The following is a 16,794-nucleotide window of genomic DNA, read 5'->3' as shown; positions in this document are numbered from 1 at the left end:
ACTTGTGTGCAAAATTTGATATCAATCGGACGTGATTTGATAGGTTTCGGCATTGGTTGTAGAATTTTGAAGTTTCAAGTTCTTTAAGTTTGAATTGGAGGGTGATTCGTGATTTTAGCGTTGTTTGATGGGATTTGAGAGCTCAACTAAGTTCATATGGTATTTTAGGATTGGTTGGTATGTTTGATCGAGGTCCCGGGGGCCTCGGGTGTGTTTCGGATGCTCAACGAGTCATCTTTGGACTTAGAGAAGTGGCAGATTTCTGGTGTTTTATTGCAGAAAAATCCTTCATCGTGTTCGCGAGAGGTGCCTCGCGATCGCGTAGTGCATCTGGGAAAGGCAGCAAAGTTGTTCTTCGCATTCGCGATGTTGTTCCTGTGTTCGCGAAGGTGTGGGAACTTAAGCCTACGCGTTCGCGATATGGTCCTCGCGTTCGCGTAGAGGAATGGGGCAGAGGAAGCTTCGGGCATTAAGCCTACGCGTTCGCGAAGAGGTTCCCGCGTTCGCAAAGGGTCCGTCAGTGGAAGGTACGCATTCGCGAGAGTCCCCTCGCATTCGCGAAGGAGGAATTTTGGGCCAGTGGAAGATTGTTCATAGCGTTCGCGATCGTGATGTCGCGTTCGCGAAAAAGAACACACGTGGGCAGAATTTAAGGTTCAAAAACGAGGGTTGAGTTCATAACACAAATATTTAATTGAGAGCTCGGTAGAAGGCGAAATTTGGAGAGATTTTCGGAGAAAGTTTTTGGGTAATGATTCCTAACTCCTTTATGGTTATATTCCACTAATCTATGGTTGATTTCATCATTTAATTTCGGATTTGGGGTGAAAAATTGAGAAAGATTCTTAGGCCGAATTTTGGGATTTTGATCGAGATTTTGGTATTAGATTTGAACAATTTTGGTACGAGTAAACTCGTGAGTGAATGGGTGTTCGTATTTTGCGACTTTTATCCGATTTTGAGACGTGGACCCGGGGTGACTTTTTGGGCGTTTTCCCTAATTTCACGCTTTTGCTTCGAATTAATTAGCTAAATTAGTTACTCGTAGTTATATTTACATTATGCAATTTATTTGAATAGATTCGGGCCATTTGGAGTCGGATACTCGTGGAAAAAACGTGTTTTCGAGGTGATTTGAGCGGTTCGAGGTAAGTGGCTTGCCTAACCTTGTGTTGGGGACTTCCCCCTTAGGATATCTTGATATTATTTGGTGTGTGGGCGCCATGTACGTGAGGTGACGAGTACGTATACGGGCTATTATTGCAAAAATCCTGTTTAACCTTTTTAAATCATAAATTATTTCTCTTATTAAGTCGTACTAATATGTTTAATTGTGTAGTTTAGACAAAAAAAGCATGTTTACGTGTTTTAACTGCCTAATTGACATTCTGTGCGTCATGTTTAGCTAAGTCCTCATTTGCCTTATCTGTGTCCAGTATAAACTGTATAACTCGATGTCAAACCTGTCATTTCATCTTGCATTGCATATTTACTTTGGGACTACGGACGTATTCCGGAAGATCTCCCTGTACTGCATATTTAACTTGGGACTACAGACGTATTCTGGGAGATCCCCTACCACTGCATATTTACTTTGGGACTACGGACGTATTCCGGGAGATCCTCCAGCACTGCATATTTACTTTGGGACTACGGACGTATTCCAGGAGATCCCCTTGTACTGCATATTTATTTTGGGACTACGGACGTATTTCAGGAGATCCCCCTATACTGCATATTCATTTGAAACTACGGGATAGTATCTCGAGAGATTTTCCCACTGTGTTTACATTGTTTTGAGCCGAGGGCTCCCTTAACTGTTAAATTTTCGAGAATTTCTTTAACTATGTTACCGTAAATTTCACTTATATCTTTTACTGCTTAATTTATTATATTTACTCCGGTAGGGCCTTGACTTGACCTCGTCACTACTCGATCGAGGTTAGGCTTGGCACTTACTGGGTACAATTGTGGTGTACTCATGCCCTTCCCTGCACATGTTTTCGTGTGCAGATCCAGGTGCGAGCTATCAGCCTCGAGGTTAGTACGTGCTACTGATTCTAGGAGACTTCAAGGTACTTCTGCTTGCGTCCGCAGATTTTCGGAGTCCCCTTCTACTCCCTCGCCTAGATACTTTTTTTATTATCCTCAGACTTTTGTATAGAGCTACATAGATTATAGCAGCTTGTGACTTAGTGATATTCCGGGTGTTGAGAAATTTTTTTGTATATGCCGAGTGGTACTACTCTTGGCTATTTATAATATATTGTTTATCTTTAAAATGTTGTGTTTCTTTATATTTTTCGTAATATTAGGTTTACCTAGTCGTAAGGACTAGGTGCCATCACGACACCTTACACAGGGATAATTTTTGGTCGTGACAAGTTGGTATCAGAGTACTAGGTTCGTAGGAGTCGCGAGTCACAAGCCGGTTTATTAGAGTCCTGCGGATCGGTGCGGAGACGTCCGTACTTATCTTCGGGAGGCTATGTAATTGTTAAGAACAATCATATTTCTTTGATTTCCTTGTCGTGTGAGTTATTGACACCAAAAATTCTAAGATTCTATTCTATTCTTTCTCACAGATGGTGAGGGCTCGCAATGGGAGGACCGACGATCAGGCACCCGAGCCCCCTGCCAGAGGCCTGGGTCGGGGTAGAGGACGACCACACGGTGCAGCCCGAGCACCTGCGAGAGCTGCGTCAGAGAAGCCCCCAGCAGCTCCAGCTGGAGGGCCAGCGCCGGAGATCCCTATTGCTACTCCAGCCCTCCAGGAGACTTTAGCTCAGTTCTTGAGCATGTTTAGCACTCTGGCTCAGGCTGGACTATTTTTGATAGCTCCCGCTACATCTCAGGCCGGGGGAGGGGCACAGACTCCCGCAGCCCGCACTCCTAAGCAGAGGGTCCAGGTTGATCAGGCCCCAGAGTATATTCCTTTGCCCCCAGTGGCTCCAGTTCAGCATGAGATCAGGGTAGCTGCTTCTGAGGCAGAGCAGCTCAGACTTGAGAGGTACAAAAAGTACCACCCACCTACTTTCAGCGGACTAGCCTCAGATGATGCTCTGGGTTTTCTTGAGGAGTGTCAGCATATTCTCCGCACTATGGACATTGTGGAGACGAGTGGGGTTTCTTTTACCGTTTTCCAGCTGAGGGGAGCAACATATCAGTGGTGGCATACCTATGAGCTGAGTAGTCCGGACGAGGCAACATCACTCACTTGGACTCAGTTTTCAGAGATGTTCTTGCGTGAGTATGTTCCTCAAAGACTCAGGGATGCTTGGCGCGCAGAGTTTGAGCAGTTGCGTCAGGGTGCTATGACTGTGTCGGAGTATGCAGTCCGTTTCAGTGAGTTAGCTCGCCATGCGCCGGCTCTGGTTGCTACAGTCAGAGAGAGGGTTCGTCGCTTCATTGAGGGACTCTACCCCAGTATTCGGACCAGTATGGCCAGGGAGTTGGAGATGGACATCACTTATCAGCGGGCAGTGAGCATTGCCAGGAGGGTGGAGGGCATGTTTGCTCGGGACAGAGAGGAGAGAGAGGCCAAGAGGTCTCGAGAGACTGGTCATTATTCAGGAGCTCGTGCACCAGCAGCACGCTATGGTAGGGGTTTTGTGAGTCGCCTTGTTTATTTAGCTCTTCCAGCACCCAGCGGTGTTCCAACTCCTCCTAGACCTCAAGAGCCCTATTATGCACCGCTAGTATCCAGTATGCCTCCTACTCAAGGTGCTAGTACCGGCCAGTCCAGCAGGCCAGGTCCGAGTCAGCCTCAGCCCCCGCGTCCTTCGAGAGGTTGTTTTGAGTGTGGTGACACTCGTCACCTGGTTAGAGATTGCCCCAGATCCAGGAGGGGTGCACCTCCACAGACTTATCAGCCTCCACGTGCTCCACCGGGTCCTCCGACCATTCTTTCAGCACCAGCTGCTACCCCACCTCCTCAGCCAGCTCGAGGTGGAGGTCGGGGAGATCGAGGTCGCCTAGAGGGGGAGGCCAGGCCAGGTACTATGCCCTTCCAGCCCGTTCAGAGGTCGTTGCTTCATATTCAGTCATCACAGGTATCGTCCCTGTCTGTCATAGGGATACATTAGTATTATTTGACCTAGGCTCTACGTATTCATATGTGTCTTCTTATTTTGCTCCACATTTTGGGATATCTCATGATTCTTTGAGTTCCCCTGTTTATGTATCTACTTCTGTAGGAGATTCTTTCATTGTGGATCGTGTATATCGGTCGTGTTTGATTGCTCTTAGTGATTTTAAGACCAGAGCCGATTTGTTATTACTCATTATGGTAGATTTTGATGTTATCTTGGGCATGGACTGGTTGTCGCCTCATTATGCTATTCTTGATTATCACGCTAAGACCGTGATGCTGGCTATGGCAGGTTTGCCGAGATTAGAGTTAAGAGGTACCTTAGAGTATACTCCCTGCAGGGTCATTTCATTTCTTAGGGCTCAGCGAATGGTTGAGAAGGGGTGTGATGCGTATTTGGCCTATGTGAGAGACGTCAGTATTGATACCCCTATAGTCAAGTCAGTTCCAATAGTGAGGGACTTCCCAGATGTGTTTCTAGCTGATTTTCCGGGCATGCCGACCAATAGAGATATTGATTTTGGCATTGATTTATTGTCGGGCACTCAGCCCGTCTCTATTCCTCCAAACCGTATGGCTCATCCTGAGTTGAAGGAGTAGTTGCAGGAGTTGCTTGATAAGGGCTTCATCAGGCCCAGTGTATCACCTTGGGGTGCTCCGTTATTATTTATGAAGAAGAAGGATGGTTCTATGCGTATGTGTATTGATTATCGGCAGTTGAATAAGGTTATAGTGAAGAACATGTATCCTTTGCCTCGCATTGATGATTTATTTGATCAGTTACAGGGTGCCAGGGTGTTTTTCAAGATTGACTTACGTTCTGGCTATCATCAGTTGAAGATTCGGGAGCCGGATATCCCGGAGACTGCTTTCAGGACCAGATATGGTCACTATGAGTTTCTTGTCATATCATTTGGGCTGACCAATGCCCCAGCAGCCTTTATGCATTTGATGTACAGTGTATTCCGGCCTTATCTTGATTCCTTCATCATTGTGTTTATTGACGACATCCTGGTATATTCTCGGTCTCGGGAAGATCATGAGCAGCACCTGAGGACCGTGCTTCAGACTTTGAGGGAGAAGAGGTTGTATGCAAAATTTTCTAAGTGTGAATTCTGGCTTGATTGAGTGATATTCTTAGGCCACATAGTGTCTTGTGATGGGATCAAGGTAGATTCGAAAAAAGTGGAGGTAGTTCAGAGTTGGCCCAGACCATCATTAGCTACGGAGATCCACAGTTTCCTTAGTTTGGCGGGGTATTACCGTCGCTTTGTGGAGGGATTTTCATCCATTGCAGCACCTATGACAAGGCTGACCCAGAAAGGTGCTCCGTTCAGGTGGACCGAGGAGTGTGATCAGAGCTTTCAGAAGCTCAAGACAACTTTGACTACAGGCCCAAAATTAGTATTGCCTACAGGTTCGGGGTCCTACACTGTCTATTGTGATGCCTCGAGGATTGGCCTTGGAGCGGTATTGATGCAGGATGGTAGGGTGATTGCCTACGCATCTAGATAGTTGAAGGTGCATGAGAAGAATTATCCAGTTCATGATCTCGAGTTAGCAGCTATTGTTCACGCCCTGAAGATCTGGCGTCATTATTTGTACGGTGTTCCCTGTGAGATTTACACTAACCACCGGAGTTTGCAGTACTTGTCCAGTCAGAAAGACCTTAATTTGCATCAGCGGAGGTGGTTGGAGCTACTTAAAGACTATGATATCACTATATTGTACCACCCGGGGAAGGCCAACGTAGTGGCCGACGCCTTGAGTCGCCGGGCAGAGAGTTTGGGGAGTTTGGAATATCCTCCGGCATCTGAGAGGCCCTTAGCCTTGGATGTTCAGGCCTTAGCCAACCAGTTCGTGAGATTGGATATTTCAGAGCCTAGCCGGGTATTAGCTTGTGTGGTTGCTCGGTCTTCTCTTTATGACCATATCAGGGAGTGCCAGTATGATGATCCTCATCTTTTAGTTCTTCAGGACAGGGTTCGGCGAGGTGATGCCAGAGATGTGACTATTGGTGATGACAGTGCGGTGAGGATGCAGGGCCGGATCTGTGTGCCCAATGTAGATGGGCTTCGGGAGTTGATTCTTGAGGAGGCCCATAGCTCGCGGTACTCCATTCATCCGGGTGCCGCGAAGATGTACCAGGACTTGAGGCAGCACTATTAGTGGAGAAGAATGAAAAAAGATATAGTTGGGTTTGTGGCCAAGTGTCTCAACTGTCAGCAGGTTAAATACGAGCACCAGAGGCCGGGTGGATTACTTCAGAGGTTAGAGATCCCAGAGTGGAAGTGGGAGCGGATCACCATGGACTTTGTAGTTGGACTTCCACGGACTTTGAGAAGGTTTGATGCTATCTGGGTGATCGTGGATCGGCTGACCAAGTCAGGTCATTTTATTCCAGTGTTGACCACTTATTCTTCTGAGAGGTTGGCTGAGATTTATATCAGAGATATTGTCCGCCTTCATGGTATTCCAGTATCCATCATTTCAAATAGAGGTACACAGTTCACAAACCGGTTTTGGAGAGTCGTACAACAGGAGTTGGGTAATAGGGTGGAGTTGAGCACAAACTTTCACCCTCAGACGGATGGGGCAGTCCGAGCGCACGATTCATATTCTTGAGGATATGATTCGTGCATGTGTGATGGAGTTCGGAGGGTCATGGGACCAATACTTGACACTTGCATAGTTCGCTTACAATAACTGTTACTAGTCCAGCATTCAGATGGCACCGTATGAGGCCTTGTATGGTAGGCGGTGCCGGTCCCCAATGGGATGGTTTGAGCCGGGCGAGGCCCGATTGTTGGGTACAGATTTGGTCCTGGATGCCTTGGATAAGGTGAAGGTGATTCAGGAGAGACTTCGCACAGCCCAGTCCGGGCAGAAGAGTTATGCAGACCGTAAGGTTCGTGATTTGGCATTTATGGTTGGTGAGCAGCTCTTGCTTCGGGTATCGCCTATGAAGGGTGTCATGAGGTTCGGGAAGAAGGGAAAGTTGAGCCCGAGGTCCATTGGTCCTTTTGAGATATTGCGGCGAGTTGGGGAGGTTGCTTATGAGCTTGCCTTGCCTCCCAGCCTAGCAGGAGTTCACCCGGTATTCCACTTGTCCATGCTCCGGAAGTATCACGGTGATCCGACTCATGTATTGGATTTTAGCTCAGTCCAGTTGGACAAAGATCTATCTTATGTTGAGGAGCCAGTAGCCATTTTGGACAGGCAGGTCAGAAAGCTCAGGTCAAAGAATATTGCTTATGTAAAGGTCCAGTGGAGGGGTCAGCCGGTCGAGGAGGCAACTTGGGAGACTGAGCAGGATATGCGCAACCAGTACGCTCATCTTTTCACAGTTTCAGGTATGTCTTTATACTCGTTCGAGGACGAACGATTGTTTTAAGAGGGGAGGATGTAATGACCTGGCCGGTCATTTTGAGAGTAATAGCCCCGATCCCCTATTAACTGCTTTCCCCAAATCTTTTTCTGCTATTGTGACTTGCCGGGATGATTGGTTTTGAGTTTCGGGGTATTTTGGGACACTTAGTCCCTAAATAAGAGCTTAAGCCTAAGGATTTGGACTGTAGTTGGAACTATGTGAAGACGACTCCGGAATGGAATTTCATCGGTTCCGGTAGCTCCGTTAGGTGATTTTGGGTTTAGCAGTGTGTCTCGATTGTGTTTTGGAGGTTCGTAGCTCATTTAAGCTTGAAATGGCGAAAGTCGAATTTTTGGAGTTTTGGGCCGGTAGTGGAATTTTTTATATCGGGATCTTTTTCCGATTTCGGAAGTTGGAGTAGGTCCGTAATGTTGATTATGACTTGTGCGCAAAATTTGAGGTCAATCGGACGTGAATTGATAGGTTTCGGCATCGGTTGTAGAATTTTGAAGTTTCAAGTTCTTTAAGTTTGAATTGGAGGGTGATTCGTGATTTTAGCGTTGTTTGATGGGATTTGAGAGCTCGACTAAGTTCGTATGGTGTTTTAGGATTGGTTGGTATGTTTGATCGAGGTCCCGGGAGCCTCGGGTGTGTTTCGGATGCTCAACGAGTCATCTTTGGACTTAGAGAAGTGGCAGATTTCTAGTGTTTTATTGCAGAAAAATCCTTCATCGCATTCGCGAGAGGTGCCTCGCGATCGCGTAGTGCATCTGGGAAAGGCAGCGAAGTTGTTCTTCGCGTTCGCGATGTTGTTCCTGCGTTCGCGAAGGTGTGGGACCTTAAGCCTACGTGTTCGCGATATGGTCCTCGCGTTCGCGTAGAGGAATGGGGCAAAGGAAGCTTCGGGCATTAAGCCTACGCGTTCGCGAAGAGCTTCCCGCGTTCGCGAAGGGTCCGTCAGTGGAAGGTACGCGTTCGCGAGAGTCCCCTCGCGTTCGCGAAGGAGGAATTTTGGGCCAGTGGAAGATTGCTCATCGCGTTCGCGATCGTGATGTCGCATTCGCGAAGAAGAACGCACCTGGGCAAAATTTAAGGTTCAAAAACGAGGGTTGAGTTCATAACACAAAAATTTGATTGAGAGCTCGGTAGAAGGCAAAATTTGGAGAGATTTTCAAAGGAAGTTTTTGGGTAATGATTCCTAACTCCTTTATGGTTATATTCCACTAATCTATAATTGATTTCATCATTTAATTTCGAATTTGGGGTGAAAATTTAGAAAGATTCTTAGGCCGAATTTTCAGATTTTGATCGAGATTTTGGTATTGGATTTGAGCAATTTTGGTACGAGTAAACTCGTGAGTGAATGGGTGTTCGTACTTTGCGACTTTTACCCGATTCCAAGACGTGGGTCCGGGGTGACCTTTTGGGTGTTTTTCCTAATTTCACGCTTTAGCTTCGAATTAATTAGCTAAATTAGTTGCTCGTAGTTATATTTACATTATGCAATTTATTTGAATTGATTCGGGCCATTTGGAGTCGGATACTCGTGGCAGGAACGTGTTTTCGAGGTGATTTGAGCGGTTCGAGGTAAGTGGCTTGCCTAACCTTGTGTTGGGGACTTCCCCTTAGGATATCTTGATATTATTTGGTGTGTGGGCGCCGTGTACGTGAGGTGACGAGTACGTACACGGGCTATTATTGCAAAAATCCTGTTTAACCTTTTTAAATCATAAATTGTTTCTCTTATTAAGTCGTACTAATATGTTTAATTGTGTAGTATAGACTAGAAAAGCATGTTTACGTGTTTTAACTGCCTAATTGACATTCTGTGCGTCATGTTTAGCTAAGTCCTTATTTGCCTTATCTGTGTCCAGTATAAACTATATAACTCGATGTCATACCTGTCATTTCATCTTGCATTGCATATTTACTTTGGGACTACGGACGTATTCCGGGAGATCCCCCTACCACTGCATATTTACTTTGGGACTACGGACGTATTCTGGGAGATCCCCCAGCACTGCATATTTACTTTGGGACTACGGACGTATTCCGGGAGATCCCCATGTACTGCATATTTATTTTAGGACTACGGACGTATTTCGGGAGATCCCCATGTACTGCATATTTACATTGGGACTACGGACGTATTCCGGGAGATCCCCTTGTAATGCATATTCATTTGAAACTACGGGACGGTATCTCGAGAGATTTTCCCACTGTGTTTACCTTGTTTTGAGTTGAGGGCTCCCTTAACTGTTAAATTTTCGAGAATTTCTTTAACTATGTTACTGTAAATTTCACTTATATCTTTTACTGTTTAATTTATGATATTTACTCCGGTAGGGCCTTGACCTGACCTCGTCACTACTCGACCGAGGTTAGGCTTGGCACTTACTGGGTACCATTGTGGTGTACTCATGCCCTTCCCTGCACATATTTTCGTGTGCAGATCCAGGTGCGAGCTACAAGCCTCGGGGTTAGTGCGTGCTACTGATTCTAGGAGACTTCAAGGTACTTCTCCTTGCGTCCGCAGATCTTCGGAGTCCCCTTCTACTCCCTCGCCTAGATACTTTCTTTATTATCCTTAGACTTTTGTATAGAGCTACATAGATTATAGCAGCTTGTGACTTAGTGATATTCCGGGTCTTGGAAAATTTTTTTGTAGATGCCGAGTGGTACTACTCTTGGCTATTTATAATATGTTGTTTATCTTTAAAATGTTGTGTTTCTTTATATTTTTCGCAATATTAGGCTTACCTAGTCGTAAGGACTAGGCGCCATCACGACACCTTACGGAGGGATAATTTGGGGTCGTGACAAATAGTCTAAAAGAAATACAACTGTCTGAATGAAAGAAAACAGTAGGACATAAAATATAGACGGGGACTTCAAGGTATGTGAACGCCGACAGATCTACCTTGAGTCTTCGGACAACGGACCAGTAGAAATATCGATCAACCTGAGCCGCTATCAAAATCTACACAAAAAGTGCAGAGTGCAGCATCAGTATAACCGACCCCATATACCGGTAAGTGTCGAGCCTAACCTCGGCGAAGTAGTGATGAGGCTAGGACAAGACACCCACATATAACCTGAATAATATAATCCTGCTAGTGGCAACAACAGTAAATAAAGAAATAACATACAAATAATGGGAAGGGAACATACAGTGGGAGAATACAACATAAAGAGTGAGAATAATGAAAAGACAGAATTAAACCGAAAATCCTTAAACGAATTGAGCAATTAAAACAACAAGGAAAACTGCACGGCATCACCCTTCGTGCTTTTACTCTCAACCTCACCAAATAAATAAATAGAATGGCACGACATTACCCTTCGTGCATTAAACCTCTCATAATATACACGTCATCACCCTTCGTGCTTTAAACCTCTCATAATATACACGACATCACCCTTCGTGCTTTACACTCTTCCTTACAATATAATTAATGCATGCACGAAATCACCCTTCGTGCTTTACACTATTCCTCACCAATCACAAAATCAATAACAACGGATAGATAAGAGTATCACAAAGAAACCAGTATTTTACCCATAATCAATAGCACAATGTAATCTCAACCTTGAATCAATATTCGAAAGTTACCAAATCTCAATGAAACCAGATATGAGTCACCCAACATTTCAAATAACCCGCTAAGCATGGATAGTAGAATTTAAGGCTACAAAATAAATAAGAATAGAATTTCACTCGCATGATATGACTCGACCATAACGCATAGATGCTCGTCACCTCAACTATACATCATATTTAACAACAAAACACGTAGCAAATACTCACACAATACTTATTCCCTCAAGCCAAAGTTAGACACAATACTTACCTTGCTCCGAAGGCCACTTAATTCTCAATCACGGCTTTTCCTTTGGAATTCACCTCCAAACTACTCGTATCTATTCAAAAATGACTCAATAATATCAAACATTGCTAAAGGGATCAACTTTAATGAATAATTACAAATTTCCCAAATTTTTCTCCAAAAAGTCTAAAATCGACCCCGGGTCCGCTTGGTCAAAACCCAAGGTTCAGACCAAAATCCATTTACCTATTCACCCCGAGCCCGAATATGTAATTGGTTTTGGAATCCGACCTCAAATCGAGGTCTAAATTCCCGACTGCCCTGAGAGGCTATACTTGTTTTTCATTTGTTAATGCACTTAGTTGTTATCTGTCATTATTGTGAAATTTCAGAAAGATTCTATATCCGGATTACCTGCATTGTAACTGTATAAACTGATTTGACTTGAACTGCCGGATTTGAAAGCATGTCTATTCTTTGCTGGAATTATTGAAAATGAACTGTATTTGTATAGCTCGTCACTACCATATCAGTTCTTTATTTATTTCTGTTACTTGCTGAGTTGGTTGTACTCATGCTACACCCTGCACTTCATGTGCAGATCCAGGTGTGTTTGATCACGGAGGTCATTGAGTTCGTGCGCGATCGAGTACCAGAGACTACGAGGGAGCTGCCGACGTCCGCAGACCTTGTCTCTCCTTCTATGTTCTCTTTCCTCAGACATTGTTTGTATTAGACTGGATATCTAGATGCTCATGATTCAGTGATACCCCGATGTCGGGCTATTTTTTCGCACTTATGCTTTGGGTTTTACCCCGTTTTCATGAAAGATGTTGGTTATTTTTAAATATATTAATTCATTTTTGTTAAATGTTGAAAGTGTTTTGGAGATGTCAGCTTGCCTAGTATCACAATAGGCGCTATCACGCCAGGTTAGGTTTTGGGTCGTGACAAAAAGTATATATCACTGAGGCATATTTATAATTAAGTACAATAAAATATAATTATTAAAAGATATAAAATTATAAAGGCAGAATAGCATGGGAGGCCCCTGTACTTGTCCAGTTCTATCATGCCGATGTTCGTACTTACAAGTTTGCCAACCAAATCTCTCTACCCTTAAAAACTGAGCATTTTAAACCCCGCTCATCCTATATGGCATTTTTTACTGAAGTGCGTGTGCTACACTCGTTTAAGGAGCGTGAGGCCTATTAAAAAGACACCAACAATCATTTTTTGGCTGTTATCTTCTTCCCGATTGTTCATCCTCCATTGTTGAAGTAAAGTGAGCTTTTCTTCTTTGCTTTTCTCTCTCTCTCCACAACATTTTCTATCCAATTCTTTTTTTTTCTCTTTCTTTCTTCAATATTTTTTGTCCAATTCTTTCTCCCCTCCCCTATCTTCTTTGTTTGTTTCTTACCTCGAATCTGAAACTTTTTCATAAATTTCGAATCCTTTGGCCAATAATTCATATTTCTCTTAAAATTCAATTATATGCCCATTTTGTAAAAGGAAAACCCATCAAACTATCAAAAATACCAACAAACCAAAAAAAGGGTTAACCGAAAAATTCTCAAGAATTACCACACCTCAAGATTAACCCATAAAGGATTTTGAAGCACAAATTATTCTTTTACCAATTAATACTTAAAAAAGATTAGACCTTTTTGAGAAAATTTAACCCCAATTTCAAAAATCAAACAAGGCAAGACTTATTTTCTAAATCAGTAAAAAGAAGAAGAAGAAAGATAATGAATTATTCCCCCATTTTCGAGCTGGACAAAAAATGGACCACCGAACCTCTTCTCCGCTACCTAACGCCTTCAGCCATGGAAATGGACCACCGAACTTCTTCTCCCACTTTTCTTTTCTTTATTCATTTTAATTTTATTTCTATAATATAAAAAGGGAAGAATTGGAAGGGGAGAGGAGGAAGAACATGAAGAGAGAGAAGCGAGATGGGCAGGAGGAAGAACGTGAGAGGAGAGAGATAAATCAATGAGGGAGAGGATTAGGGGATTAATGTTTGAATTTTATTTTTATTTTTTATTTTTTATTTTTTGATTTTAATTATTTTTAATCTACCATGTGACATGGCATCTACACATTATTTTTTTTGACGTGGCAGCCAACGTGGAGGGGATTGTATTGCACGCACTGACAGCCTCCTGTCATAAGCGTTTATTATACACGGTTTGAAGGAGTGTAAGTGTTCAATTGGCAAATTGTTAAGTTTGGGGACCGGAATGACAAAGTAGCACAAGTATAGGTGCCATTTAGGCCATTCTGCCAATTATAAATAAAAACTTTTTCCAATTTTATTTTTGTTTGTTTATTTGTTCTTCTGCTTCAAAATTATGTTAAATCACTTTTGATTTGTTTCATTATATAAGAGTTTAAATGTTTAAAATAAGGATGACAATATTGTATTTAAGAGTTTCGAAAGATAAAAATAATTTGCTAAATACGTAAAATTCAAGTCACCTCATTAAGTAATTTGTGTTCAGTTCCTATTTAAGAGTTTCAAAAGAACATATTTCAGAATTATTTATTCTCTTTTTAATCAAAAGTGAGAATAAACATTTTCAACAAAAATATTTACGATCTTTTAAATTTCATTAAAATAATTTAAAAACATTTATTAATAGTTTTAATTTGTCTTATAAAATTTATATTTTAATATAGGTTACACCTCATATTCATAGGGGGTATAAGTGTAAGATTTCAATAGTATAGGGGGTGCAAGTGTTTAAGTTTAAAATACAATTGGTGTTTAGTATAATTAACCCTTTGATTTATATATTTAGCAAGAATTAAACAAATAGTTGAACCTATTATCTTTGCATTTATCTATATCCGAGCAGTAGTTTCACTGCAAGACATTGAGACATTACAATTATTTCACTTTATAAATCAAGTAATATCTTATTATGCTTATATGCTTTAAACTTAGCTAACATTAATGATTAAAATAATGAATAAATCACTCCAAAATAACTCCAATGAAAAAGAATACAAAACTCAACTAAGCATCATTAATATGTCTAGACAACTTTATTGGCTAAGAGTAAACACATATTTTTTAAAATAAACAAATATTTTGCTAGTTTCTTTAATATCAAACCAAATCAAATATTGTAGCTTTTATTTTAAAATTTAAAAGAACCAAACCAAATCAAGTCAAAAGTATATCTAGTTTTTTACGTGAACTTGATATGATTTTGAACACCCCTAGTCTAAAGCCAAACACTACTCAAATTTTTCTATTAGTTATTCATTAAAGAATAAATTTCTATGTAAATTTATCAATCATCTAAACCTCAATTTGAAATTTATTTAAGACTTGCATATGAATTTTCTATGGTCAAGTAATGTGAAGTTGTAAATAAGCATAAACATATTGAAATTTCCAATTTAACTTCTAATAAGTTACAAACAGAAAGAATATAGTTAATAGGGAGGCGCCAGTTTAGGAGTTATTGGCAATAACAGATAAATAATTACTGAGTTATGCCAATAACATTGATTCTCCAAACTTCTCCAATCCCAGAATTTGATTGTACATATACGAATACTCATTTTAGGAGATCTACAAAACAACAATCCTCATGGTATCTCAAGGGGGGAAAAAATCTGATCTCTATCAAAATCATTTTGTACAGATTCTGTTGACGCCTAGATCAATTTAAGATCTCTCGTCTACGAAAACATTATTACATCATGGACCTATCAAAAAAGAATTAGCAAAAAGAATGGTTCCTACAAAGTTTTACAGCCGCAATTATTCACTATGATACAATTAAATAACAATAAGACAATCCAATGAGAAACAGAAAGGGGGAAAATGCACAGAATGCGCTCACAAAACTCAGTAATCTGCTCTTCTACTATTGACAAGGTCACCAGTGATATCATCCTCTTCATTCTCGCATTGTTGCAGCAGTTTCCTGTAAGACTCGTCATAAGCAGTAGCCAATTGCAGATGCTTAATTGCATCGTTCTTGCGACCAACATTGACCAACGCACTGTAAGAACATCATGTACCAGTTTAATCAATTGTAGAATTGGAATAAACACAAGGTCTTTTAGAACTTGCTTTCCTAGGTGGAACTAATTGGAGATGATAAACCACGGGTCAAGAATTAAAGGAAAACCTTTACCTTGACAGCAGTACTAATCCGTCATAGTAATGAGCCTTGCTCTTTGGGTCCTCTGGCTCTTTTATACTAGCTATTCGTTCCAGGTGTACAAGTCCCTCTCCCATCTTACCCTGTAAGAAAAAAAGAAAGGTGCAATATCACACTGAGAAACCTACTCCCATGACGTCTTCATAAACAAGCTGTGCTGGTCACATTATCCAAGGGCTCGGGCTTGGCTCAAGAAAGAGAAGCCTCGAGACAGATCTGACTTTGACTATAAGCCCCAAAATATGGCAAGTCAAGTTCAAAACAACAGAATAAAATAGAAGTTGGACTTACATAGTGGTGAGAGAGCAATACAGTCATCAAATGAAGAGGAAACAAAAATCTGTCTACAATCCTTATGTAAAGATCCCGAAAAAAGAGAGACAAAAAGACTAAAGAATGAAGACTACATTGAGCACCATTCTGGAGGTGTCAGCATTCTTATAGCTGACTCACCTACCATCCACACTAACTCCAGGCACTGAGCAATCAGCCGACAACCTATCCGCCTTTATATTATTTGTTTCATTTAATCTCAATTCGAGTCCAAAGAGTGGAATGAGGAAAAGAAAGAGTGAGGTTATAGCTAGTTTTGATGGCAAAAAACAGTAAAGCGAGAGAATATGCAATGCCTAAGGTTTCTTTCAATGAAGGACAAGGCAGAGATACATAGAGGGTAATCAGTTTGTTCAGATCATTGAAGGGAGAGGGGGGAGAGCAGCTAGGAATTGGGGTAAGTCGGGTCGATTCTTCACTGTTATATAGGAGAGCAGCAATCAGGAGGCCATAGGGGCAGTTTAGAGTCTTCAAAAATAAAACTATATTGTAAGAAAGGAAGCTGAATGATTGAATCATTAGTGTTATTTATATTTATATGAACATTAAATTCAAAGAAAGATAATTGACAAAAACAAGCTAAATATTCTCCGAACATACTGCAGATGAAACAGACAGGAATTTAACAAAACATTTGAATAGGAAAGAGAACTAAGAAAAAAATTCTAGCATATACAGGCCAGGGAAAAAAAAAAGAAAAAGGGAAATCTTATATTAGGAGCCTTCTCAGTTCTCTAGGCTGAAAATATATTTGAAAATTATCCCACAATAGAGTTCCAATAACTCAACCCACTAAAAGCAGCAAAAAGGAAAACATCCCCTACATACATGGTTTCTCTATCGCCACCACTGCCATGTCACAGGGAATCACGTAAATAGTGCAAGGTACTCAATTATCTGTACTAGAATTCTTTTAATTAAACTACTTATAATAAAAAAGAATTCTTATTGTCATGTCAAGCCTATTAGGTCAACCATCAAGCCAAT

General features: G+C 41.6%; 1 protein-coding gene across 7 annotated transcripts in view; it reads right to left on the bottom strand.

Moving 5' to 3' along the window:
- Positions 1 to 14,896: 14,896 nt before the first annotated feature.
- Positions 14,897 to 16,794, bottom strand: part of LOC104094133 (ALBINO3-like protein 2, chloroplastic) — a 55,890-nt gene continuing 53,992 nt past the window's right edge. For all 7 annotated transcript variants that reach the window (XM_009600001.4, XM_070196644.1, XM_070196646.1 and 4 more), the window contains 2 exons: positions 15,448 to 15,557; positions 14,897 to 15,312 (listed from right to left, as the gene is read on the bottom strand). In XM_009600001.4, the coding sequence (XP_009598296.1) occupies positions 15,156 to 15,312; positions 15,448 to 15,557 (267 nt within the window). In that variant the 3' untranslated portion in view covers positions 14,897 to 15,155. The remainder of the gene's footprint in view (positions 15,313 to 15,447; positions 15,558 to 16,794) is intronic.

The sequence above is a fragment of the Nicotiana tomentosiformis genome, chromosome 3, assembly GCF_000390325.3.
Source record: "Nicotiana tomentosiformis chromosome 3, ASM39032v3, whole genome shotgun sequence".
Lineage (NCBI taxonomy): Eukaryota > Viridiplantae > Streptophyta > Magnoliopsida > Solanales > Solanaceae > Nicotiana > Nicotiana tomentosiformis.
Note: the sequence above shows the minus strand (reverse complement) of the source record. Positions and strands in the feature narration are given on the sequence as shown.